Source organism: Caretta caretta, chromosome 3 (assembly GCF_965140235.1).
Source record: "Caretta caretta isolate rCarCar2 chromosome 3, rCarCar1.hap1, whole genome shotgun sequence".
Lineage (NCBI taxonomy): Eukaryota > Metazoa > Chordata > Testudines > Cheloniidae > Caretta > Caretta caretta.
In genome coordinates, this window is record NC_134208.1 from 131,838,126 (window position 1) to 131,863,490 (window position 25,365).

At 42.3% G+C, this 25,365-nt stretch overlaps 2 protein-coding genes and 1 long non-coding RNA gene across 4 annotated transcripts in view; 2 read left to right on the forward strand and 1 right to left on the reverse strand.

Moving 5' to 3' along the window:
• ABCB10 (ATP binding cassette subfamily B member 10) overlaps window positions 1–9,673 on the forward strand; it is a 37,535-nt gene extending 27,862 nt beyond the window's left edge. Inside the window, exons 10-13 of the mRNA XM_048843897.2 lie at window positions 809–989; window positions 1,273–1,316; window positions 4,120–4,154; window positions 5,015–9,673. Coding sequence (XP_048699854.2) covers window positions 809–989; window positions 1,273–1,316; window positions 4,120–4,154; window positions 5,015–5,270 — 516 coding nt within the window. The 3' untranslated portion in view covers window positions 5,271–9,673. The remainder of the gene's footprint in view (window positions 1–808; window positions 990–1,272; window positions 1,317–4,119; window positions 4,155–5,014) is intronic.
• Window positions 9,674–17,488: 7,815 nt separating this feature from the next.
• LOC142071593 (uncharacterized) lies at window positions 17,489–19,997 on the reverse strand. Its single transcript, XR_012667719.1, has 2 exons — window positions 19,012–19,997; window positions 17,489–17,849 (listed from the first exon to the last, which is right to left on the reverse strand). It is a non-coding gene; the product is annotated as an uncharacterized LOC142071593 (long non-coding RNA).
• A 79-nt stretch (window positions 19,998–20,076) lies between these two features.
• The window catches only part of NUP133 (nucleoporin 133), a 62,173-nt gene continuing 56,884 nt past the window's right edge, over window positions 20,077–25,365 (forward strand). Inside the window, exons 1-3 of one of the 2 annotated variants that reach the window (XR_007355729.2) lie at window positions 20,077–20,397; window positions 22,963–23,081; window positions 24,716–24,819. Coding sequence is in view for 1 of the 2 variants with exons in the window: in XM_048843896.2 (XP_048699853.1) it covers window positions 20,225–20,397; window positions 22,963–23,081; window positions 24,716–24,819 (396 nt within the window). In the remaining variant the exon portion in view is untranslated. The remainder of the gene's footprint in view (window positions 20,398–22,962; window positions 23,082–24,715; window positions 24,820–25,365) is intronic. The other variant, XM_048843896.2, reaches the window with a different exon arrangement.

Here is a 25,365-nt window from a genome sequence, read left to right on the forward strand (position 1 = left end):
TCAGTTGTCCCTTAAAGAGAAGCCACAAAACCAGTCTGAAAGTAGTACAGTCTTTTTACAGAAAGTCTTCATAATATGACTGGCTGGCCATCTAACTGGGGTATTGCAGCCCAGTTATTTTTCTAATCCAAATGTACTTCACATTCCAAATCATCATCTGTATTGCAAGACAGTAGCACCGAATATCCTTCGTGTAGGAAGAATTTCTTTTCCTTGTAGGCATGTCAACATTTAGTTTTTCTTGATTTTAAAAATCTCACTTTGTCCAGTTTTGAGTTACCAATAATAAAAGTTACAATATGAAACCTTTCTGTTTCATACAGAGAGCAGTCTTATCTTGTCCTGAACACCTTCTCACTGTGCATCATATCTTACCTGCTATTTCCTCTGCCTGTGTTTACACTTTCTTGCTGTTTCTGTACACAGAACACACAACGTAGATAGCCTTAAGAAGAAGAGATTATTGTAGATGCAGCGAAGAATGATATACCTGGTATCCTAGAAACTTGGGTTTTCTGAATGAACAGATAGCCTTGAACACCTTCTGGAATATTAGGAGTCAATGGTCATGTAAAGTGTCATTTGAAAAGTTTTCAAATTTTATAATATGGACTTACCTTTGACCTCTGACCTCAATATTAAAATAATTGTGGCATTATTCATTAACCCAAAAATATTAGAGTGTACGATAAATCTTAAAACTCTGTCATCTACTTGATTCTATAAAAGGGACTTATTTTACTTGAGATTTATTAAGAAAACTTGTACTATAGATATACCATATGAGCTATGTTTTTGCATTTATCAGGAACCAATTCTATTCTCCTGTTCTATTGCTGAAAATATTGCCTATGGAGCTGAGGACCCTTCTATGGTAACTGTTGAAGAAATCCAGAAAGTTGCTGAAATAGCTAATGCTGCCAATTTTATCAGAGACTTTCCAGAAGGATTCCATACTTCAGTTGGAGAAAAAGGCACTCTCCTTTCAGGTATACCTGACATATTTTAAAAAAAAAAAAAAAGAGAGAGAGAAAGATTGACACAGTAGAACAAAAAAAAAAGGCTTTATCCAGCTTGCTTTATCGATCAGTAGCTTTTGTTGGAGTACTGTTGTCCTAAGCACTTAATCCCTTCTTCCCCCAACATAAAATCCATTTCAGTAACTAGCAGAGATCAGTTCATGTCTAGTTACAGTCTGTTTAGATCTTTAGTTACAATCAGAACCTCTTCTATTTTACCTTTCAGTTTAATTTAGTAAAACTTTTTTCCTAGGTGGGCAGAAACAACGAATTGCAATTGCTCGAGCGCTGCTCAAGGTAAGCTTAAAAAACAGGTAGCTATTCTTTATTTAATTATTTCAAGAAGGAAAAGGAGGGGATGAGTCTTTCATTGGGGGAGTGAATATCTTTTGAAATATTCAAAATTCTGTATATTGATGAGGAAGTTGGAAGAGGAAGAGAGAGATGGTTAGCGCAACTTATTTATTTCAAGTTTTACCGCCTTTTAATTGCTCTTATGCCTGATGCATTCTTTTTCCTGTGGTTAGACTCTGACTAGAGCCACTCTGTAAGGAAGACTGTAGGCCAAGATAGAATGGTTCACTTAATAAGCCTTGCTCAAGAGCCAGGGATGATTTCCACTTTGAATATGGTGTCAATGTCCTTGCACAACTTGGTTTCCAGCCAGATTCATGGTGCTGCTAATTATAGCTTGCAGGCCACTTTGGATAAAAACCTTGGTTTGTTGACTTTTCTGTAGAATACAAACCAATAGCTCTCCCATGTCTTTTGGGGGAACCCATTGATGTCATTAAGAATAGAAACTCCATGCCTTTTATGAAGGAGAGTGAGGTTTGGGGTGAGTTGACCGTCTTCAGAAGATAATTCTTTTTCAGACAGCCTGTAAGTTCTGGTGATTGTCGACCAGAGGACAGGAGCCTTTATTTTAATGCCTAGAATCTATAAAGTACTTTTCATAGATTTCAACACCAGTGGACCCTCATTACCCCTAGTAATGCACACTAATAGATTCCATCTTAACATAGTCTGTTTGGTGTTCGCTTTGTTTTTAGCATTGTAGATGATCACAAATTGTGTTTTTTAGGGTATGTCTGCACTGCAAATAGACACCCATGGTTGGACCGTGCCAGCTGACTCGGGCTCCCGGGGCTTGGGGCTGCGCAGCAGTCTAGTTGTGATGTAGATGTCCCTATTTGGGCTGAAGCCTGAGCTCTGGGATCCTTACAAGGTTCTAGAGCCCGGACTCCAGCCAAGCCAGAACATCTACATTGCAGTTACACAGTCCCACAGATCAAGTGCTGCACACAGGCACAGGCCAGCTGTGGGTTTTTAATTGCAGCGTAGACATACTCTTAAAGACTTGTCGTTGCTTTAGGAAGTTGAGCTGCATCCAATCCTCTACAAGACGGAGGGTCAACTGCTGGCAGAGCAGGAGAGAGATGAAGGAAGAATGTGGTGTTAAAATGCAAATTGCATTGTTCCTTTTGTGTTTTTAACTAAATCTCTTCTGCTTCTTCAGTCTGGTTTTGGAATAGTTCTTGGAAATACATGCCGAGGCAATTCCACAGTATACTATGGTTCTTTACATTTCCCAGTGTGTGTTCTTGGCCTCTAGTGGTATGTCTACGCAGCAAAGAAAAGCCATCATCTGGCTGTGGGAATGTTTCATTGCTGTGTAGACTTCTGGCCTCAGGCTGGAGCCTGGGCTCTAGGACCCTGTGAGGTGGCAGGGTCCCAGACCTCCGGCTCCAACCCAAGCCTGGTAGCCTATGCAGCAATGAAAAAGTCCTGCAACCCAAGTGGGCCAGCCACTCCACCCCCTCCCCCCCCCCCCAATCGCCTGTGTAGACATACCCTCAGTGGCCTGGTGCATTCCAGCCACCTAGGAAGTTGCTGTCTCCCAGGTGCAAGATGAATGTTATGCTCATGTGTAACAGCAGGGAGACCGCTTGTAAACAAACGATAGGTGAACCAGCATGAAAGACTCTCACAGTCGGGGAAACAGTGATATTGACCCTTAACTGCTGCCAAATGCACAAAATAAACAAACTGAAAAGATGAGGTTTTTTTCTATAATCTTTATAATCGTGATCTTAGGTGTTAAAGTAACAGTAATAAGTGAAAAAAAATAAGATGTGATTTTTTATTTATATTCTATCCTTTTACTGTTGTGACAAAGTTCCTCCTCTACTTTCATGGGCCCTGTGTTTATTGGCAGATTTTGCTCGCCTCAGAGATTCACAGTAGCCCTCAGTTTGGCCACTTTCGTGGCTCAAATCTGCCATTCACTCAGATAACCTCATCACTGGCCAGCATGGGGAAAAGGAAGGAGAACAATCCCCACGGTCTCTGCTGGTCCATCTAGTGGGTCGGGGGACAGGCCAGGGACCTTTCCCTCTGGTGGGACCCACTGTCTAAGTCAACTCCTCCTGTATCCAATAGGGAATTGGGGGGAACCCAGGCCTGCCCTCTACTCCGGGTTCCAGCCCAGGGCCCTGTGGATCACAGCTGTCTATAGTAACACCTGTGTGACAGCTACAACTCCCTGGGCTACTTCCCCATGGCCTCCTCCCAACACCACCTGTATCCTCACCACAGGACCATCCTCCTGATGCCAGATAGCATTCGTACTCCTCAGTCCTCCAGCAGCATACCCTCTCACTCTCAGCTCCTTGCACACACCTCACTAACAGGAGTGAGAACCTTTTTAAACCAGGTGTCCTGATTAGCCTTAATTAATTCTAGCAGCTTCCCAATTCACTACAGGTGTCCTAATTAGCCTGCCTTAATTAGTTCTAGAAAGTTCCTGAGTGTTCTGGAATAGTCCCTGTTATTTTACCCAGGGAAAAGGGACCTGCTTAACCTGGAACTAATGTATCTACCTTCAACCACTCTGTTGTAGTCATCTGGACTGACCCTGTCACACTGTCTAGACTTATTACCTACTGAGTCTCATGTTATATTCAAGTCTTCTGATGCGGCAAATAATCTTGCTTGTAGTTTTAGTTCTGTTTGTGAATTTTTTATACATAAATAGAATGTGTATCCTTCAGGTCTTGTATAAATTTGATTTTAATTATAATTTTACTTTGTCCTTCAGAATCCTAAAATTCTTCTTCTAGATGAAGCAACAAGGTAAGGAATAAATTAAAGTGAAGCTAGCAAATATCCTATAATTAGAGCAGGAGAGTTGGAGTCAGGAGATGTAGGTTCTGTTCCTGTCTGTGTGTGACCTTGGGCAAGTCGTTTAACTTTTTTTCCCCTATCAATTAAATGGAAAAATACTTAATGATGCCCTGATGAAAGCCACTAGATTAAGTGCAACAGATGGTACCTTATTCCTTATTAAATAAAAAATTTAACTCCTATGAAATATTTGTGATTTACATGAATACTAAAACAGTACACAATCTCAAAGGTTTTTGTATCTCTGCTTTATGAAAATATTAATGTTTGCAAGTCCTGAGTGGATAGGTATAAGTACGCTACATCCACTTGTTTCTGTAAGTTATTCAGTGTTAAATGTCAGGGGTGTATGTGTGTGTGATATGCAATATGCATACTCAGGATGGATGCATACTGTCTGCACTAGACCTTTCCACTAAAAATTTCTCACCATTGCTACCACTGGCTCAGCTTCATTAATGGTAACAGATGTAGGAGCTCTAGTGTGAAATCCTTGCCCCACTGAAGTTAGTGGGAGCTTTACTGACTTCAGTGGAGTCAGAATTTCACCCCTAGTGCAGAGAGGTCTCCAGGCAGCTGCCAGTATTGTAAGCACCAAGTCAACTCATTTTGCTCACAATGAGTCTACATGACTCGGTGCTTAAAATGCTGGCAGCTGCCAGCACTTTTGTCTCCGCTAGCAACTCCACCATTGTTACCCTGTTGGAAAGGCAATGATGGGAGAGCTTAGAGAAAGAAGCCTAGTGGAGACCAGGCTATTTTGATTTTAGAGAACAGTGACACTTATTTTTTCTTTTCTTCTGAATTAGTGCTTTGGATGCTGAAAATGAGTATCTAGTGCAAGAAGCTCTAGATCGGCTTATGGAAGGGAGGACAGTCCTAATTATTGCTCATCGTCTGTCTACTATTCAGAATGCTGATTCTGTTGCAGTTCTTGACCAAGGCAGAATTACTGAATGTGGAAAACACGAGGAACTTCTTGCAAATCCAAATGGACTTTTCAGGAAGCTAATGAAGAAACAAGCTTTTCTTCAGAATAGTAAAACTTTTGCATTAAATGTGTAAAATCCAGACAAAAGGAATTTTTAAAAGAAAATATATGAAAGGAAGTATAAGGAATAGAAACTTACAGAGGACAAAGAATATAACTTTGTTTCTCATTATGTAAAGTAAATGTTATATTTTTTCCAAAGTGTACAAAGTATCATTTTGAAACTTAGATGTGTTAAACTTTTTATTCAGAGATTTTTAATAATTATTGTAACTTTTTAAATGTCCACAGCACTGAAATTGTTTTCAAAGTGTATAGATTCTTCTGCTTTGTTGTAACTTAATTGATTCAGTATGGCATTTTCTCTACTTCATTGCTATACAGTGCATTAAACTCTATTCTCAAGCAAGTTCCTAATTTTAGGGAAATTAGAAATCCAGAACCTGGTAATTTCACCACCACCATCTCTTGCATATCAGGGACTTTTGCTTTCTGGGCTTGTCACTGTACTTTGGCTTTAAAAGACTGAAGTTCAGAATTGTGTGACAGTAGTGGCAGAGGAAAAACTCTTCAGTCTCCTTTTTCACATGCTGCTTTTTTCTCTTCCTTTTCAAAATAAAACTGGAAGTTGAGGGGTGTAATCACCATCTGCAGTAACTGTAGATAATTATTTATAAACAGAAGTTATTTTAAATTATTTGGAAGCTTGGATGGGGAGTAGTACTCTTGAGAGCTTCAGGTTTTACAGCTAGGGCAAAGGGAGCAGAATTGCTGCTAAACATTAGTTTGTACTAGAAAATTCTGAAATTTGCATGCATCTCCGCATTTCTGTATTCTTCTGGTCTTTACTTTCATTACACTCTAAAGATGACCTTTAAAGGAACAAACAGTGGGCTTGTGCACTTTTTTGCCCCCACGTAAAGGGTATATAAATAATGCTCAAAGCTTTATTTACAACTTTTTTCTATTGTCTGTTAGAAATTCAAGTCTTATTTAGCTATGAAGACTCTGGGGAAACCAGAGTCACAATAAAAGACTGAAATTACAATGTCACAATAAAAGACTGACATTTGAGCAACTGAGAGGGGAGGGAATGTTTAGTCAGTGTTTAACACTCCCCTAACTCCCATGACTACCTGAATGCTTGGGTGAAAAGATGCCCTGTTAAATATGCAAAACGCTTGCCCCTTCAATTAAGGAGAAGTACACAAAGTGTGAGAGCACCAGCAAAATCAAGCAGGACCAAATCTGATGTTCTTGATACTTAAGTTTAAAAACAAAACAAAAAAAAACAAAAAAAACCCCCACTTCTAGTGCAGACCTTTTTTATTCATTGTGAAGAAATAAAAGTCCAAAGCCAATTTTAAAAAAACATTCTTTTGCAACTCACCTTCGGAGCAGTCTATGCTGGCGTAAGCCTCTGCATTGTTAAAACAATTGTAAGCAGCAGGTGAATTTCCTAGTACAGGGTAAGGCTTCAGTAAAATGTATGCTTGAGAATGGTGTACTGCAGCTGCCTGCAGTTATACATTTCAGGAACAGCGTGGGGTAAATGAGGGAGAGAGCAGGTGGCAGGGGGAGGAAGGGAATGTACCAGACAATGAGCTTTTCAGCATCGACTATTAAACGTCCCTGTTTTAGGAGGAAAAGCTCTAAGTATTTTACTTTCTACCTTAGTTATGCCAATAATTAAGGTTGCCAGATGTCCAGTTTTTGACCAGAATGCCCAGTCGAAAAGGGATCCTGGCAGCTCCAGTCAGCACTGCTGACCAAGCCGTTACAAGTCCAGTCAGCAGTGCTGCGAGGCTAAGGCAGGCTAGTCCCTACCTGTCCTGGCACCGCGCTGTGCCCCGGAAGCAGCCAGCAGGTCTGGCTCCTAGGCCTGGGGGACATGGGGCTCTGTGCGCTGCCCCCACCCTGAGCATCAGCTCCGCACTCCCATTGGCCGGGAACTGCAGCCAGTGGGAGCAGGAGCAGGGGCAGTGGGGATGGTGCCTGCAGGCGAGAGCAGCACGCGGAGCCTCCTGGTCCCCCTGCCTAGGAGCTGGACCTGCTGCTGGCCGCTTCCGGGGCGCAGCGCAGTGCCAGGACAGGCACGGCACCTGCCTTAGCCCGGCTGAACCGCTGACTGGGAGCTGCCCGAGGTAAGCCCATGCCCCAGCCCTGAGCCCCCCTGCCAAATCTGGAGCCCCCTCCTGCACCCCAAACCCCTCATTCCCCATCCCAGAGCCTGCACCCCTAGCTGGAGCCCTCACCACCCCCGTCCCAGCCCAGAGCCCCCTCCCACATCCGGAACGCTTCATCCCAGAGCCTGTGCCCCCTTCTGCACCCGAACCCCCTACCCCAACCCACAGGCCCCTCCTGCACTCCAAATCCCTCAGCCTGGAGCCCCCTCCTGCACCCCAAATCCCTCATCCCCAGTCCCACCCTGGAGTCTGCACCCCCAGCCAGAGCCCTCATCCCCTCCTGCACCTCAACTCCCTGCCCCAGCCTGGAGCCCCCTCCCAAACCCCTCATTTCTGGCCTCATCCTGGAGCCTGCACCCCCAGTTAGAGCCTTCACTCTCTCCCAAGCCCCTGCCCCAGTGAGCCACTAAGGGAGGGGGAATGTAGTGAGCAGGGGATGGGGCCTCGGGGAAGGGGCAGAGCTAGGGTGTTTGGTTTTGTGCGATTTAGAAATTTGGCAACCCTATATGCCATTGTGTGAAACATTAAAAACTACTGCAGGCTAAAAATGCTGACAGAGAATGCTTTAACTTCAATACTTCCTACCCATTATTTCTCTCTATGTACCCTTTCAAACGATGGGCTTGTTCCTAAAAACCATTACTAGTAATCATTCCCAGGTAAGGTGCAGAATGAGCTCATAAACTGTGCACTAGGTGTCTGTGTGGACCCTGCTGCCACACTGTAAAAGTTCCATAGTGTGCTTTAATCTACTCTCATTTCAAAACAGCATAGATTAAAGTGCACCATGGAATCTTACAATCTATACTGTTTTGAAATGGGCGTAGATTCAAGTGCATTGCAGAACTTGTAGTGTGTGGCAGCAGGGTCCAGATGTAAGTGGCAGGCTAGTAAGTGGCAGGCTAGCATGAGTAGATTTACACCCCAGCTTGCCACGAACTAAGTGTTCCTATAAACAAGCCCCGAGAGTCATTGGGATTTGGGCTCCTAAGTCACTTAGGCTTTTTTGAAAAGTTTAGCCAGTTTGAAAAGAGAAGGTATATACCATAGCCACCATGCAACTGCTGCAGGGAGCTGTGATTTGCATTGTGGGTAGGTGCCCAATTCACAGATCCTGCAACATGTGTTGGGAGTACTGTATGTGGCCAATACAGCATAGCTTGTGAAGTTCTGCACAGTTTTGTCTTATATCACTGCAGTCCTACTAGTTCAAGCTTCAACAATACAATTCTTCAGCTTTGAGGCTTTGTAGGGAGATTTAATCTTTCTGCTAAGAAAACCAGTGTGTTTTTAAAAATGCTCACAGTATTGCATTCTGGTTCACTAAGGGAACCCTCAGTGGTTGCTGGTATAGGCTAAACCCAGCAAACTGTTAGTGTGCATCCGAGACACCATTGACATACTTGCTTTGCCAAGGAAAATTTTATTTCATCCAGTCTGCTAATTCAGTGTGGTCTTATGAAGAAAAATGGGCCACGCTTAGTTAGAGTATCTGAATAGTGCACTGTAGCACCCTATATAAATTGAACTTGTTTGTTATACTAACTGATTGCATTTTCCAGCATTGCCCTCTTCAGTTGTTTTTTGTAATTTTTTTGTATCCTGAATTAAAATTTATAAAGAAAAAATGTATTGCATCTGTTGTCTCCTGGTAAGACATACTGCTTCATAATGATGTAACAAGAACTTTGATCATTTCAAAGACTGATTAAACAGTTCTTCTGAAGACTTGAAATTTAGAACACTAATGGTGATGTACTGAATGAGAGTGCATAGAACTCCCATGTAATTTAATGGAAATCTTGTTCAAAACTCTGAAAGTGGAATATGGCTGTTTCCAGTGGTATAACACTTAAAAAAAAAAATTCCCATTTACTTACTCCCTCAATGTAGTTATTCCGTACTTGACACATTTCTTGGATTGCTGTACACATTAAATAAGATGACCAGCCTGTCCAACTTCAAAAGCCAAATTCTCAGAAAGAATGAGTAACTACTTTCTTCATTTGGAGTTGTAGGCACTCAACAGGTGTTCAGCATCTCTCAGGATTTGACCCAAAGAAAATAAAAACCTTTTCTGTAATGTATAATATAATCTTATTTAGTGTTGAGTGCTTGCTGCCCCAGTGACAGGCTAGCAGTGACTGCTCCGTTCACTGTGTTTCTAATTTCTGGTAGTATGAATGCTTTCCTGAGGGAGCTAGGACACTGAAAATAAAATCACTGTCTTGCAAGAATTATTTTGATTAGCTTTTTTTAAATATTAAATAAAGTATTATCACTGTTAATTATTGGCATGTTTGAAATAGAGAAGATTCTTTAATTCAAGTAGCTGACTGCTGCTGTGAAACTATATTTTTATCCTCTGATGCATAGAACCTCCCTCATTCTCTTCAAAGACTGCATATTGGCAGTCTACTTCTTGTGCAATACAAAAGATTATAATTCCTGAGAGAGCGCTTAAACAATACTGCCTTCACACCACTTCCACACTGCTGGGGTTAGGGTAACAGTTGTTCTACTGTCTTGCGAAAGTTTACTAGCTGTTAAAACAGTCAAGAAAAAACTATCAGCATCTTAAAATGGAGGCTGCAATTTGTTGGAAAAAGGAGTCAGGTCAACAGTTGATTGTCCTTGACTTTTAGAGTAAATCTTTTGTATTCTGTGTGATGCAAGAAGCTGCATTTCTTATTTTTTGAAGAAAAACATTACTGTTCTGTCAGTTAGGCACATTAGTTTGAGCCTCTGTATTGTCCCCCAAGACACCTTTGTATTCAGATAAATTAGTTTCATATGAACCAGCTGCCATAATATCAATTCTTGAAGTTGTTATACTAACTCTGCAGATCACAAGTCTGCCTGCTTCTATCTTCTAAAACAAATTGTGTTCCCAGACAGGCAGGCAATTCCCTAATTTTCTGCAGTAACCTTTTTAAAAAAAAAATAAAAAAAAAATCATGTCTATTACTTTCCCAGAATTTCAAGACAAGCTTGATCTTTTTGAAGAGGTGTACCTGAGCATTAACATCTCTGCACATTTCAAGGACTTGGTGATGGGTGAGGGCAGCTCTGTGTACTGTCTTCCTGATCTGTAAAGCACCTAGCACAATAGGGTCCTGGTCTATGACAGACTCCTAGGGGCTATGATAATATAATATAAAAAAAAATATTTGCGAATACAGACTAACACAGCTGTTACTCTGAAACAAATAATAAAGAATACTGTAATTTAATTTCAAAGTTGCTAGTTTAAATCCAGATCAGGTCAGCAGCGTCTTTTATTCAATGCCATATGTGAAATGGGATGATTGTCTAAGTTCATTTCCTAGGTGAAAAATGGCTAATAGGTACAATTAGCACTAGTTGGCATTCTTTCTCCTGTGCCAAAGTTTGAATGACCTCCTCTCCCCCGGAGGCAGTGCACGAGTCCAGTTAAGATGGGTTGACAAGGCAATGAGGGAAAGCTTCATTGCTACAGTAGCTGCTTTGTTAATTAGTAAACACAATTTAATTAAGCAAACCTGTTGTAAGTACTATATTCTTCTAAAGTGTGACATAAGTTATGTGATAGGGAGCTAAATTACATTATAAAGAGTTTTAAAATCTGTTTTGATGGATGTTGGGAGGAGTGGATTGCACTCCAGTTCCTTTTTTTGGTTCCCCCACCCTCACTTCTGAGTATTGTTTGCATTCATTTTTGTGGTTTTGTTTTGTTTTTATGAAACAGCCATAACATGTGAGTTCCATGCCATTACATAGGGGTGAACTACCATAACAAGGAAAGACTGCAGGATAATAATTAGAATAAAATGATACAGTGAAGTCCTATTGGACATTCTGATTTATTCCCTCCTGTAAAGCAAGAACCAGAGGACACCAGCTGAAATGAAAAGGCAACTTCTTTAAAACATCTGGAAGGAATTTTATGCAGCAACGTATAACTAACAAATCTAATACTGCAGGTATGATTGAGGCTAATAGCTTACTCATATTTTTAAAAAATGGGCATATGACTATGAATAGTAACTGCTGCTGCTCTAAGTAGGAAAAGTAAAGGTTTGGATCCTCAACTGATATAAATCAGCTGACCTCTATTGGCTTCAAATTATGCTAAGGAGGATTTGTCTGTCTTGAAGCAAGCCCATGGGCCACATCCACAACTGGTGTAAATTGACATATGTCCCTAACTGGGGATTTGGCCTGAGAACTATTAAACTTAACCTTTAAAACAAGAAGCTAATCCCCATGTGAGGGTCAGGAAGAAATGCCCTGTATTTTTATACTGTACAGTTGGCCAGGTGCCATACCTCTCAATGTACCAAGGCCCAAATATGAGATGCAATGTGTGACCCACCCAAAGCAAGGGGCATAAGAATTATTTATGCAACTTGGTTTTGGAAGCTTAATGATGTAGCAGTCATTACTGTAATTCAGGGAGTGTATGAAGGTTTTGGAAGAACATGGAATGGGGTGAGAGGGATGGGGATGCTCCGACTTCCTTTGTGGCATGTGGGGTATGAAGAAGTGCTTATGTTTGCAATGAGAGAGGGGTGCTACTTGTGTATGGGGTGTGAGGTTAGCAGGGTCCATTTTTACCCTCCCTACTTCAGCATAATGTGTGTTTTCCTGATGCTAGGGAGCCTGTCAACTACATCTCCTAAAACGTAGGGGCCTCTGACTTCCCCTTCATGCTACTCCCTGGTGGCTGCTCACCAGCATCACCCAAACAACATAGTTCCAAGCTTATGGCCATGGTTGGCAGGGGAGACTATGCTTTGACTATATCCATGTGGTTCTTCCCAGCTGCTTGGTGTCTGTTGTTACAAGTATCTAACCATGTAGTTGCAGCCTGAAGCCTCTCCTGCTCTCCAAATCAGTTTCAGTCCCACTGGGTAGCTTCAATCCTATTAGAAATTTTAAAAAAATTATAATAGCAGCCATTTCTTATATGGGAGAATTATGAATATAATGGAAAAGATAGGGAAGAACAGTAATAGCCTTGCTGATTTGGAACCTAATTTCTTTGAAGGTATGTTTGAAGAATGCTAGCAATGATTTTGTGAAAAGTATGACTGACGCAAACCAGCCGTTAGCAAAAAGTAAAAGAAAAATGTCTTTAAAATCCTGTTTAATTTTCTCTCATAAATCGAGTAACAGATTTAGTTAAGTTTCAGAGTAACAGCCGTGTTAGTCGCAAAAAGAAAAGGAGTACTTGTGGCACCTTAGAGACGAACCAATTTATTTGAGCATAAGCTTTCATGAGCTACAGCTCACTTCATCGGATTTAGTTAAAAATCCCCAGACAGTTCAATTTCAATTTCCCTAGAGTAGATGCTGTAAGTATACTTTCCCCAAATCTGTATTCTTCATAAAAAGCAGTGCAGTTAAATGTCTGCTTAAATGGAAAAACTGAACCTTTACCTAATATGGAGGTGCTACTGCACATCGAAATGTTTTTTCTATAACCTCACTTCCATGTTTCCTTATTTGTAATGTCATCTTCAACATTAAGGTTGAGTAACAACAAATCTGTGTGAAGCACAATTAACTTGGGGACAAAAATAAGTTACACTGCTCACAACAAAGGAAATTTTAGAGATATGGCACATGCATCACTGGGTTGAGTATTAGTTTGCCTTCCTCTGAAACAGTGGTTTGTAACTTCAAAGGCTTTCCTAGCAAGTTGTATTGGGTGTCTAATTTTCACTACAAAGAGTTTATTTAGTTACTTGCAACCTGTTATCTACTGCTGCTATGTATACCCCATAAATCATTACACTGATTTCCAAAGCAACTATTTTGAAGTAACCTGGGACTTACCCTAAAGGACTTGGGTGTATCTGAGGAGGATTAGTTTGGGAAAAATCACATATGGAGCCTAGGTAGGAAAAAGGTGGATAATTCCTGTGGCAGATCTGATAAAGGCTTCTGTTGGAGATGCAATACTAGACTAGATGAGGGACTATTTATGACATTGTTACCCCATTTGCCTAACCACTCAGGTCAAATTTGGGGTGTTGCAGGTTGCCCCAGCAAAGTGAGATGGAGAGATAGATACTTTATTTGATTTGGTTTTTTCCCCTTGTTTATTTACAAGGAACATACAAAGACCTATTTCCCCAAGGACGAAATAAAACACAGGAGGCAGTTTCTTTGCTTACAGCCCCAAGCCTCTTTAGCCAGCCTCCTCCCGAGGCTCTTCTCAGAGTCACAGGCTGGCCAGGCTATTTCGTACTTTTCTCCTGCACACCTGCCCCCTCAGTCATAGGATACTCAGTAATCCCTGTCTGTCTTCTTCCAATTGCTGGCAGCCTTGGTTGCATTAGTCTGTGTTGGGTAGAGCCATGTGCTTGTGCTTTGGGTTTGGACACTTATGTCCGTCCCTTCTTTCAATGTTTTCCCGAGAAGTTGAAATTAGGGGAGGTGTTTGAATTTACAGGGGAGTGAGGGTGAGACCGTGAGGGTGAAGACGTGCTGTTTTAAAATCATCACACAAATTAAAGTTGGCTACTCAAGCCTATTGGGGGGAGGGATAGCTTAGTGGTTTGAGCATTGGCCTGCTAAACCCAGGATTCTGAGTTTAATCCTTGAGGGGGGCCATTTAGGGATCTGGGGCAAAAATTGGGGATTGGTCCTGCTTTAAGCAGGGGGTTGGACTAGATGACCTCCTGAGGTCCCTTCCAACCCTGATATTCTATGATTCTACTATGAAGCACTAAATCCTTATTGGTTTCGTACTGTAATTTTGCACAACTCCATTAATGAACTTCTACAATGCAGTGCATTCATCTTTGGTAGCTTCTTGTGTGTCCAGTACTTCCAGTCCTTCATGATATGTTCATGATCAGGCAGAAGGTGACTTATTTCAGACCACAAAATTGTATCCAGTGAGGAAAAAGAATGCTCAATTTAAACTGTAGCTGTTATGACTGAGAGGAGCAAGAGATGAATTCCTACTTCTTTCATCCCAGGAAACACAACAAAGATTGGGACAAACCACTGGTGATGATAAAGAAGAAGCTGAAGTCAAACTTTCATTCATTCACTCATTCATTGTATGATATTTCATTCTGTGTTCAAATTCTTTATTCTGTCCTGAAAACATAGCAGCCCCATTGCTGGTATTGCCTCACTCCACTCAACTGTCAGTGTTTTATAAGACAGGCATCTGTAAAAGCTCTGTAGAAGCTGAGTAGAATCCAGAAGTTGCTGTTGGTAGATTTGTAAGAACCAAATCTGTGTACTTTTTCAGCTGGCTTAACAAACGCTTCTTGGCCTCTTCACTTAAGGAGTCAATATAAATGCCTTAATCAATCAACTTCTGAACTGAAGTCTTTGCTTCTTCCAGTATGTTTTCAACTGATAACTATCTGATCCAAAAAGAAAAGGAGTACTTGTGGCACCTTAGAGACTAACAAATTTATTTGAGCATAAGCTTTCGTGAGCTACAGCTCACTTCATCACTCTGATCCAAGTACAGCTTTTATCACTGGACAAAGATCTACTATTGTTGTAGCAGGCACTTGGATGGCATTGTTTAATGACCCAAGTGGTTTCAACAGTAGACTTAGAAGAGAGACAATGGCAATAGTTTTCTCTGAACTTAGTAGCAAAAGTAATCCACCAGCCTCACTACTTAGATCTGTCCCATCTCAGTAGATACTTTCCGAAGCCAATAATAATGGTTGCAGTAATTTTAAGACAACTGCCAAGGACCACTCATGAGAAAGTCACCAGGTTTTCCCAGGTTGCACTAATCTGAACTTCAGTCCCAGTGTATCTTCTATTTTTCCCAAGACGTTCAGTCCTTTCGGACTTTTGCTGAAAAAAATAATATAACTAAAACTTTAAATTTATGACTTTTTAATGTCTTTTGAAGATTCTGCAGCTTGTACTAGTGCTAGTTGGAGTAGATGGCCTCGGCAGTGTGTATAGATATTAGGAATACACTTTTCTCTGGTCAAAGCTTGTACCACATCTTCTAAAGAACTTTGCAGATCCATCAACTGCACAAGAAGCCATATCTTTAGGGTTTAATTTACAAGCATTTAACTTCTAAGATATGGGTTGTCACAGATGCAGCCAATCTATCTTCTATAACCTGAACATCTAGAAATGCATCAACTGGCCTATCATTGCCATCAAGATAACATATACAATGACTAGGGCCCTACTAAATTCGCAGCTGTGAAAAATGTGTCACGGACCATGACATCTGGTCTTCTGTGTACTTTTACCCTATACTATACAGATTTCATGGGGGAGACCAATGTTTCTCAAATTGGGGGTCCTGACCCAAAAGAGGGTTGTGGGGAATTTCACAAGGTTATTGTAGTGGGGTTATTTCACAAGGTCGCAGTATTGCCATGCTTCTGTGCCGCTTTCAGAGGTGGGAGGCCAGAGAGCAGCAGCTGCTGGCCAGGCACCCAGCTCTGAAAGCAGCACTCTGCCAGCAGCAGCGCAGAAGTAAGAGTGGCAATATCATATTTCATAGAATATCAGGGTTGGAAGGGACCTCAGGAGGTCATCTAGTCCAACACCCTGCTCAAAGCAGGACCAATCCCTAATTTTTGCCCCAGATCCCTAAATGGCCCCCTCAAAGATTGAACTCACAACCCTGGGTTTAGCAGGCCAATGCTCAAACCACTGAGCTATCCATACCATGCCATCCATAATTCTGGGTTGCTGCCTTCAGAGTTGGGTCAGGACCCCTACAGTTACAACACTGTGAAATTTCAAATTTAAATATCTGATATCATAAAATTTACAATTTTTAAAAAACTAGGACCATGAAATTGACCGAAATAGACTATGAATTTAGTAGGGGCCTAGCAATGACTTAATTCTTGATGCCCATTTGCATCGGTGCATTCATCAGTCATGTATGCACATCTTCTGAATGTGGTGAGAGAGTTCTTCACTTTTTCAACTGCTGAGTCTTTCACTGTTGCATCGCATGCTTCTAACCAGTCAGTTGAGTTTCTTGCAGAAAGAGAGTGAGCATTTGCTGGTCTTGTTTAGAATCGGTGTCCAACTTCAGGATTAACAAGTGACAATGCACCTAACATTGGCCTCCAGTTTGTAGTATTGCTTGCTTAAATGGAAAGTATGATGCAAAAGCCATATTTGTTTGCATAAACTGTGTGAGTCTCCAGCATTTTTAACAGCCTCATTAAGTACTTCTAAAATTGACTTTGACAGTTACTGGCTTATAAGGCTTTCTGCATGTCGATGCAGTCCAGAGGCTTGGTGTTTTGCAGCCTTTTCACAGAGGATGTCCGCACTGGCTTTGCTGATCACTCTGGCAAACCAAGCTCCTCCACATTTATATAAAAACACGGTATGCCCACATCTTGCATACTGTATGCAGTTCTTGTCGCCCCATCTCAAAAAAAGATATATTGGAATTGAAAAAGATACAGAGAAGGGCAACTAAAATGATTAGGGGTATGGAGCAGATTCCATATGAGGAGAAATTTAAAAAGACTGGGACTTTTCAGCTTGGAAAAGAGAAGACTAAGAGGGGATATGATAAAGGGCTATAAAATCTTGACAGGTGTGGAGAAAGCGCATAAGGAAATATTGTTTGCTCCTTCACATAACACAAGTACTAGGGGTCACCCAATGAAATTAATAGGCAGCAGGTTTAAAACAAACAAAAGGAAGTACTACTTCACACAACACACAGTCAACCTGTGGAACTTTTTGCCAGGGGCTGTTATGAAGTTCAAAACTATAACAGGGTTAAAAAAAGAACTAGGTAAGTTCATGGAGAATAGGTCCATCAAGGGCTATTAGCCAGGATGGGCAGGGATGCAATAAAGAGTAGCCCTAGCATCTGTTCGCCAGAAGCTGGGAGTGGACGACAGGGGATGGATCACTCCATGATTGCCTGTTCTGTTCATTCTTTTTGAACAGAACAGCCAACAGGCCACGGTCGGAAGACAGGATACTGGGCATAGATAGACCCAGTATGGCTATTCTTATGTAAAAATTAATTATAATATTGTAATAAATATTTAGTACAGAAACTCTCCAAGATAATGACCTCTTGAAATAGCGATGATGTGAGAAAATGACCTTGGCAAATAATGCATTTAAAAATGTTGTCCTACTAGGATATGTATATTTATATAAGTTTCCCAGTCACAAATCAAGCATTCTGGTGCAAAATCACTAAAACATAATCTAACACACAAGCGTTACTTTAACGTGCCCCTCCCTTCTCCCTCCACTGCACCCCACTCAGAGTTGTTGTCCTTGGTCAGTGGAGACCCAGAGTTCAGAGGTGCTTTCACACGAGTTCACCTCTCACCCTGGGGTCTGGAGAAGAACCCACCTAGCTTGTGCGTCCAGCTGCTCACCACTCACTCCAGCCGCTCACTCTGGCCACTATCGTTTGTTGTGCAACCATTCACGCCACTGCTCTGTTGCTGATGATCCTGTGCTGTCATCTTCTGATGCCACCTGCCAGTGTGACATCTGCAAGTCAGTCTCTTGAGATTCCACCCAGGTCTCAGTGGGGGAACCTCACTGCTAGTGCAGGCTGGGCTGTTTCTTCCACAGAAACACTATCCCACAGCAGGTCTAAGCACTTAGACCTGATTATCGGTGATTTCAGCTCTAGGGTTACTTAAAAAAATCAAAGACACTCTATGGAGCCTAATTAGTTCATCTTTAAACAGGGGAGAGGACAGGTCAAACAGTGCCTGTGACTCTCTAGGCAGAGCCCATCCTCTCTCTCCACCGGGATCTGGCATCCAAGCCCCCTGATTAGCTAGTGCAGTTCAGTTGAGAGTGACCAATGCTTAATTTGTAATGAAAGAGGTGCCAGGGCTCAAGCAAGTTTTTTACTTTCATAGCTGATGTGGCAAGCCCAGATGTCCCAGGGCTATAAACTGCCAAGCCTAACTGTGCTGGGGCCCAGCCCTAGCATACACAAATTAAGCACTGAGTATGACCCCCCGCTCAATCAGGACAAGCTTAGTACAGTTCTGCTGCCCTTTACTCATACAATAAGGATAATTATTCTTGCATTCAATATGACAGTGATTTGTAACTCAACACTGGCCAAAATTGATCACTTGGGCAACACAGCTCTGTCTGCTGGATACCTAGGGAGAGTAGGTGTGCCTGTAAATACAGTCTGGTCCTGAAGCCTTTCCCCGCCACTTCCCGGCTCATTACTGGCTGTCAGGGGAAGGCTCATTTGGACCTTGCTTACAAATCATAACTTGAAATTATTAGGTTGGCCAACATCACCAAAATGAATGCGTCAACATTGTCATAAAAAACACAGCTGGGTGAGAAGCTAATCTTTGTTCATACTTTTCAAACCTACTATGCTTTTTCAGTATATATGCTTTTAAAGTCTGTATTAATGTTTCAATTTTAAGTCAAATTTCCAACAGACTAAATAGGCAACACTGCATGTAACCACTGCGTGGATGATGGGGAAATTCAGAAGGGGTGTAGGGAAATCTCTGCCTTCTTTCTATTCACTTGGAATGAAAGGGGGTTGGGCAAACCTCACGCCTGACACCAGGGCTGGCCCTAGACCAAATGGTGCCCCAGGAAAGGAACATCTTTGGTTCTCCCCACCCCCGCCATTTGTTAAACTTTTGAATACCTTTTTTTTAATTGCATTTGTAGCCCATTTCATGAGTTTGATACATTATTTGCATGCATGATTTATCCCTGTCACATAAGACGATAAGTTTGCACACTAAGCTCCGTAAATGCCGTTCTCAAAAAGTCTGGAAGGTTCCATGAGATTCTACGAAGGTCCAAAACATTCTAGGAGGTTAATGAAAAATGAATCCACATATTGAATACCTGAAACATGTTACTTCAAACATGCTCTTTTCCCTTTTGCCGCTAACAAAAAACAGCACCCTAAGCCCGGCAACCCCCAGGCGGTCACCTGCCCCTAAATCTGACGCTGCCTGACCCCAAGGTTTAATCCAAGCCCAGAGGAGGATGCTGATGGGCAGAATGAGTCTGAGGGAAAAACCGCCAAGGCATGGAGCTCAGTTCTACCCCCCCAGCCCAGTCAGCACGCCTGCTGGCCTGTGGACACAGAACACTCCTTCCCGCTCAGACTGTCCAACAGTTGGAGCTGGCTGCACCTCAGGTACGGTTGCCAACTTTGGTTGGACATATTCCTGGAGGTTTCATCAGCTAACATAATCTTTAATTCCTGGAGACTCCAGGACAATCCTGAAGGGTTGGCAGCCGCAGGAGAGGGCGCGTGGGGGCTTCCCCCGCGAGAATTCAGTTCCTCTGTCTCCTTCGGGGATCACCCGGCTCTGGAGGCATCGCCGCTGCCCCCGCCTGGTGCGGGAGGCTGTGCAATCCGCCCCCCCTGCAGCGCTCGGCCGGGACGCTGACAGAGGCGGCTGAGCGGCGAGCACTGGGGACCCCTGTCCAGCCCCCTGTTTGTGCTAACGGCGTTTCACCGGCTAGCGACAGTCCGGCCAAGGTGTGTCCCGGCGCCGGGGGCAGCGCTTCACGCACGGCACCGCCTCGGGCGCGTGGTGCTCGGGGTCGGTGCTGCCCCGCGCCCCGCCCCAGCCCAGCCTCCCAGCAGCGCGAGGTATTACCTCAGCGCCGCCGTCTTTCCACTCCCTCCCCCGCCTGCGGCCGGAGGCGCGCGCGCCCGGGCCCCAGCTGACTCCTCCCTCTCTCGGGCAGCGGGGCCGGGAGCGTGACGTCGGCAGTTGCGACGCCCGGAGCTGAGCGTGTGGCTCTCGTACGTTGGCGGCGCGCGCGAGGCCCGGCACCGGCAGTTGGTCCCCAGGCGGTGCCGAGCTCGCGCCAACTCTCTCCCTGCGCCTCCTACCATGTTCCCTGCTGCCCCCGGCTCCCCGCGCACCCCGGGCGGACCGGCCCGCAGGACACTCGGGGCCGCCGCAGTCTCTGGTCCCCGGCCGGGCGGCAGGAAGACCCTGGCGGCGGCCGGCTCCCCGGGGCTGTTCTCCCCGGTGGGGAGGCGGAGCGGCTCCCTATCGGCGCGGTGAGTTCCCGGCGGGGGCGGTGGTTTCTGGGCTGGGCCTTAGTGCTCCAGAGCGGGGCTTAGGGGTACTGGGGGGCCGCGGCTTGTGCCCCCAGAGCAGCCGTCCCTGTCCCCCTGCGCTGCCCCGCTCAACCGGGAGTGAGAGTGACCCGGCTCGTGGCAGGTCCGCGCTGTCCGGTGTAACTGCGCGGGGCTGCTGTCTAGGAGAGCCATGGCCAGAGGCACTGAGCTGCCTGCCGGCTCGGGAAGCCGTCCCTGCCTCAAATCATCCCTCCATTGCGAAGGGCTAGAAACTTAATTGGTGCTGTTTAAATTAACAGTCTGCAGTGGGGGGTCCCTGTTCACAACTGAAATGCCCCAGTGGGTAGGTGGGCGAGATGGGATTTATAAATCCAGTGTAATTTTGATGTGGTCATCTACGTTTAGTTTCTCTTTCTCATTCTGTAAGTGTGCTTTAATATTGCAGTGCTCTTTTATGAGTTTATTTTATGAGTGTAGGGACCTAAACTGTGGTTCAAGTAACCTGCTTGATCACCCAGGGGTTTGTGCATTACCCAATTTCTTTGTGGTATTGTGCACAGGACAGTCCATTCCTAAAGTTGGCGATGTAAGCAGGATGTCTGCCCACTTCGATTGTAAGCACTTTGGGGCAAGGATTTTTTTTTTCTTCTGTGTTCATACAGTAGCTAGCACAGTGAGCTCCTGTCCACGACTAAGGCTCCTAATACTGCCATAATTCAGATAAACAAACAGTATTTCCTTTATACTCATTATAGTGTTCATTTTCTTTTTGATATTTCTAAGAATATGGGGCACAGGTCTTTGTTAGGTCTTGAGTAATTTTGTGGCTGCTGGTAGTAACCCTGAAAATCACATGAACTGAAGCTCAGCATATGATTATTTCCATTCATTTTATGTCTAGAATGATTGTCAGTTGTACCTTTTTAGTTTTTGGGCCTCTGGTTGTCAAAGTTTCCATGGATTTAAAAAAAATCACTGTCCAAAAAAAATTATTGTTCCCTATCCCACATAGGTCAGAAGTGTTATAAATCCAGAACAGTTATATGACCCTTCAGAATCAAAAATCAGTCTCAAAAGTAGTTATTTGCTCAGATGACATTTTCAGCCCTGGGGAATCGCTAGACTGAACTTTCAGCCTGTTTAGCATGGCAGCCCATTCTCACTTTCTGACCTTGGTTTCAGGTTTGGGTTACAGAGATAGTCAGTCTTTCTGATTGAAAGATGCTATTGCAGTGTTTTCCTGCTTGTTGGCAAGGAAAGTGCACCCTGCTGAGAAGCAGGGAAAATTTGTAAAGAACTGAATTAGAGTAGAAAGGAATCTAATAGCAACCCAACAATTTCCTGGAAGGAGCTGTGATAATTAGGCCTACAAATTTACCATCATTTTGAGTTTTAGATAAAAAGTGCAACTTCATAAGATGTCACAATAACCTATAATAACAAATGTTGCTGGGAATAGATGCAAGAAAACCAGACAGAGAAACTAGATTTGTCTAAACCAAAAAGTCTTCATTGACATAACCTGTTGAAAACAGATGATGTGGAGCTGGAAATAAATGTACCAAAATTGGTGTGCCAGATATTAAACCTAATTGGTGGACAAAATAATGAGGGTATGGGCTATTCCACCCTCGCTCCCTTTTTGGGTCCTTAAACGAGAGAGACTTTGGGGGTTGGGGGGGAATGCGGAGCAAAGATCAGACTGAGGCTACTGGAGTGAGCTTCACCATCACTGTCTCCTGGGACCCCAGGCCTTCTTTGTCCTAATCCTGAGGGATGTCCTGACCAGATGGGGTCAGAGGGAGCGATCCAGGTGATATTGCTACCCCCTACCAGCTCCAGCTATATCCCTGACACCATTGCAGATAAAATGGGATCTGACTTTAACAGCAGCAGGAATAACATCAGTTCCAGCCCATCTCAACTAACTTATTTTCATTTTCCCAAAAGGAGTTTTAAATTTTTTACAGCAGCAACAGCTGCAGCTCATACCAACCAACTTCTTCTCTTTTACCCAACAGGACATATATTGCCATCTTTAATACCATCTAAGAGACTCACAAAGTTTTTTTTTCCTCCTAAAACTCTTTCCAGCTGAAAGATTTGCTGTGACAAGCGCCAGTGTGAACAGCACGTTCTCAACAGGAGAGCCGACAAACAGCGGCTACACTGCATGACTTTTAGCGGCACGGCTGTAGCGACACAGCCATGTCGCTAAAAGCTGTGTAGTAGTAAAAGCAGTGTAGACATAGCCTTTGTTTAACACTGTTTAATGTTGGATTGTGACTGGGTTTTATTAATACCTTTGGTCCATTTATTCCATCTAAATTAATACAACAAGGGAAACCTAATATATGGACTTGTCTTGAGTGTTCCCAAAGATATGCATTTGTGCCTCTTTTTCACAAACCTGGCCATTTAATCAAATCTATCTTTTAAACAATTAAAAATGAAATAAATATTATATATTAAAATTGCAGGAGACATTGTAGAAAATTAATCACAGCTGGTGTGTTGGTTTTTTTTTTTTGTTTTTTTTTTTAGAGCAACACCCACAAGGGTCATACAACATCCTTCAGCCAGTGAGACTATCAACTATGATGTTAAGAGTTTTGGATCCTCTCTCCCTGTTAAGGTTATGGAGGCCCTAAGAATGGCTGATGGTAAGGGTTGCATTTTTCTTTTCTCCACATGGGAATTGGATCAGATAAAGGAAAAATGGTAATCTCTTTATACTTTTAAATAGTTGATTTTTGAGCAAGGAGGAGGAGAAGATAGCACCTCTTTTTAATTGCATGCAGTAAGTCACTTGTCTGAGCATTTGTAAGCTTCAAAACATGTAAAACTGTAATTGTTTATGACCAGAACAACACAACTACTTTCTTTCAAATGTCAGTCATCTGGATATCAATTCAGTAACAGACTTCTTGTGAAAAGCAGAACTATTTCATTATATTTTTGTTTTATTTGTAATATTGGAGAGTATCATTCAGGTCAAGCAAAACAAGTACCTTCAAAGTTAAGGTTGCTGCTCCATACATTCAACTGTGTTTAAATGTTATCATTCACAGTCTTAGGTAAGCTCAAGAGGTGTTTAGGCCACTTGTAATAGTCATGTACAAAGTCCTAAGTTAAAAAAGGACAACCATCCTTAATTGTTTCTTGTTTTGCACTTGTTGGTTGATGCCATCAGTCGTGCTGTATAGGTGCATAGCATGTGTGCACAGTGCTGTATTTTTATACATAATTGGACTGTATCCATTGATCCAGATTCTTTACCTTCAAAACAATAACAAATGTGAGTGGCTTCTAAAATTCAAGACTTGGGAATCACACTGCTGGAAATGATTAGAATGAGCTAAAACTTGTCTGTTTTGAGAGCACAATGCAAAACTTTATGAAAAAGTCTTCCCTCAATAATAAAGGCTGAACTAATATAAAAAAAAATCCTTTCCAAATATAAATAGCTGAATCTAGGAATGATAAAGGAGCTGGATCCTTTATCAACAAAGTGAATGAGTTTTGAATTTGGCACCTAGATAATACAGTTAGAGGCATGTTAAAAACGCCTAAAATAGTGTCTAAAAGGGGATTGTCTGTGTCAAATCCAAAGGATTGAGTAAAGAAATCAAGTTGTGTATATGTCTGTCTTTTTTTTATCTCTTTCATTTATTTTGTACCTATCTCAAACTTTAGGTGCTTTAATAGTTCTTTAAGAACACATAATGCAAACTGTTAAAACACAGATACATCAGCTTGATATAATCCAACCCCACATAATGGCATAAAACCAGCAGATAAATAGAAAAAGGTACTCATTATTATCTTCTTATCATTCTCCAAAAACCCAGGAAAATGGGCTTTGCCTTGAAACCAAGAATCTCTCTTCAGAGATTTTTCTGTACATTGTTGTTTCTTTTTTATAATGGTTCACTGTTTTAGGTTTATATTATATCTGCAATAACTTTAAGTAATTTTCTCAGTGATTCTGCTGCTCTCAATTCTTATCTAATAAGATGTAAATAAAATGTAAATGGGTCATTTTCTTGGAGTGACTTTCAACTTTTGTGAGAAATGTAGGTTACATTGAAATGTATTTTAAACAATATTTGGTAAATGAGTGTCTTGCATTTAATTAGGCTAAAGGACATAGAATTTTTCATGTGGCGTTGGATCTATTAGAAAAAAGTTTCCTCCTTTCCTACCAAAATGAAGATTTGATAGTTTAAAGACTGTTCTACAGAGTTTTAGAAGTCGTATTACTTCATGAAATTTTATATGGTCTTTTTGGATGTAGCTGATGACCTGTTAAGCGTGCAGGTGGATGAAAGTGGATGGGCCTGGCTAGTCTACAAAGAGAGGCTGATTATTTGGAAGATTGGTCAATCACCAGTTGCTAAGGTAAATGGGCTGTCAAACTGACCATGAAAAAGTGGGTGTGTATTTGTTATGCTAATTGAACAAGTCTTTCAATTGTGTAGTTTGACCCAAGGGATAGTCGAGGACCTGAGACCCTAACTCACAAGAAAAAGATGAATGGGTTTGTATGAATCCGTGGTAGCAACTGCATAAGAAAGGTGAAAGTTTAGAACTTAACTCTTGTATTTTCTCTCTGTGCAACCTTAATATTTCCCTATTTCCCCTTGTTTTTTCCTCCCCCGCCCCCCGTTCCTCAGACGTTCTTGTTAAACCCTGGATTTGTGCTGGAAATGGCCCACTTTGATTATCATACACATTGTAAGGAGATGTTTCAGAGTAACAGCCGTGTTAGTCTGTATTCGCAAAAAGAAAAGGAGTACTTGTAGCACCTTAGAGACTAACCAATTTATTTGAGCATGAGCTCAAACGAAAGCTCATGCTCAAATAAATTGGTTAGTCTCTAAGGTGCTACAAGTACTCCTTTTCTTATTGTAAGGAGAGTGATCACTTTAGATAAGCTATTACCAG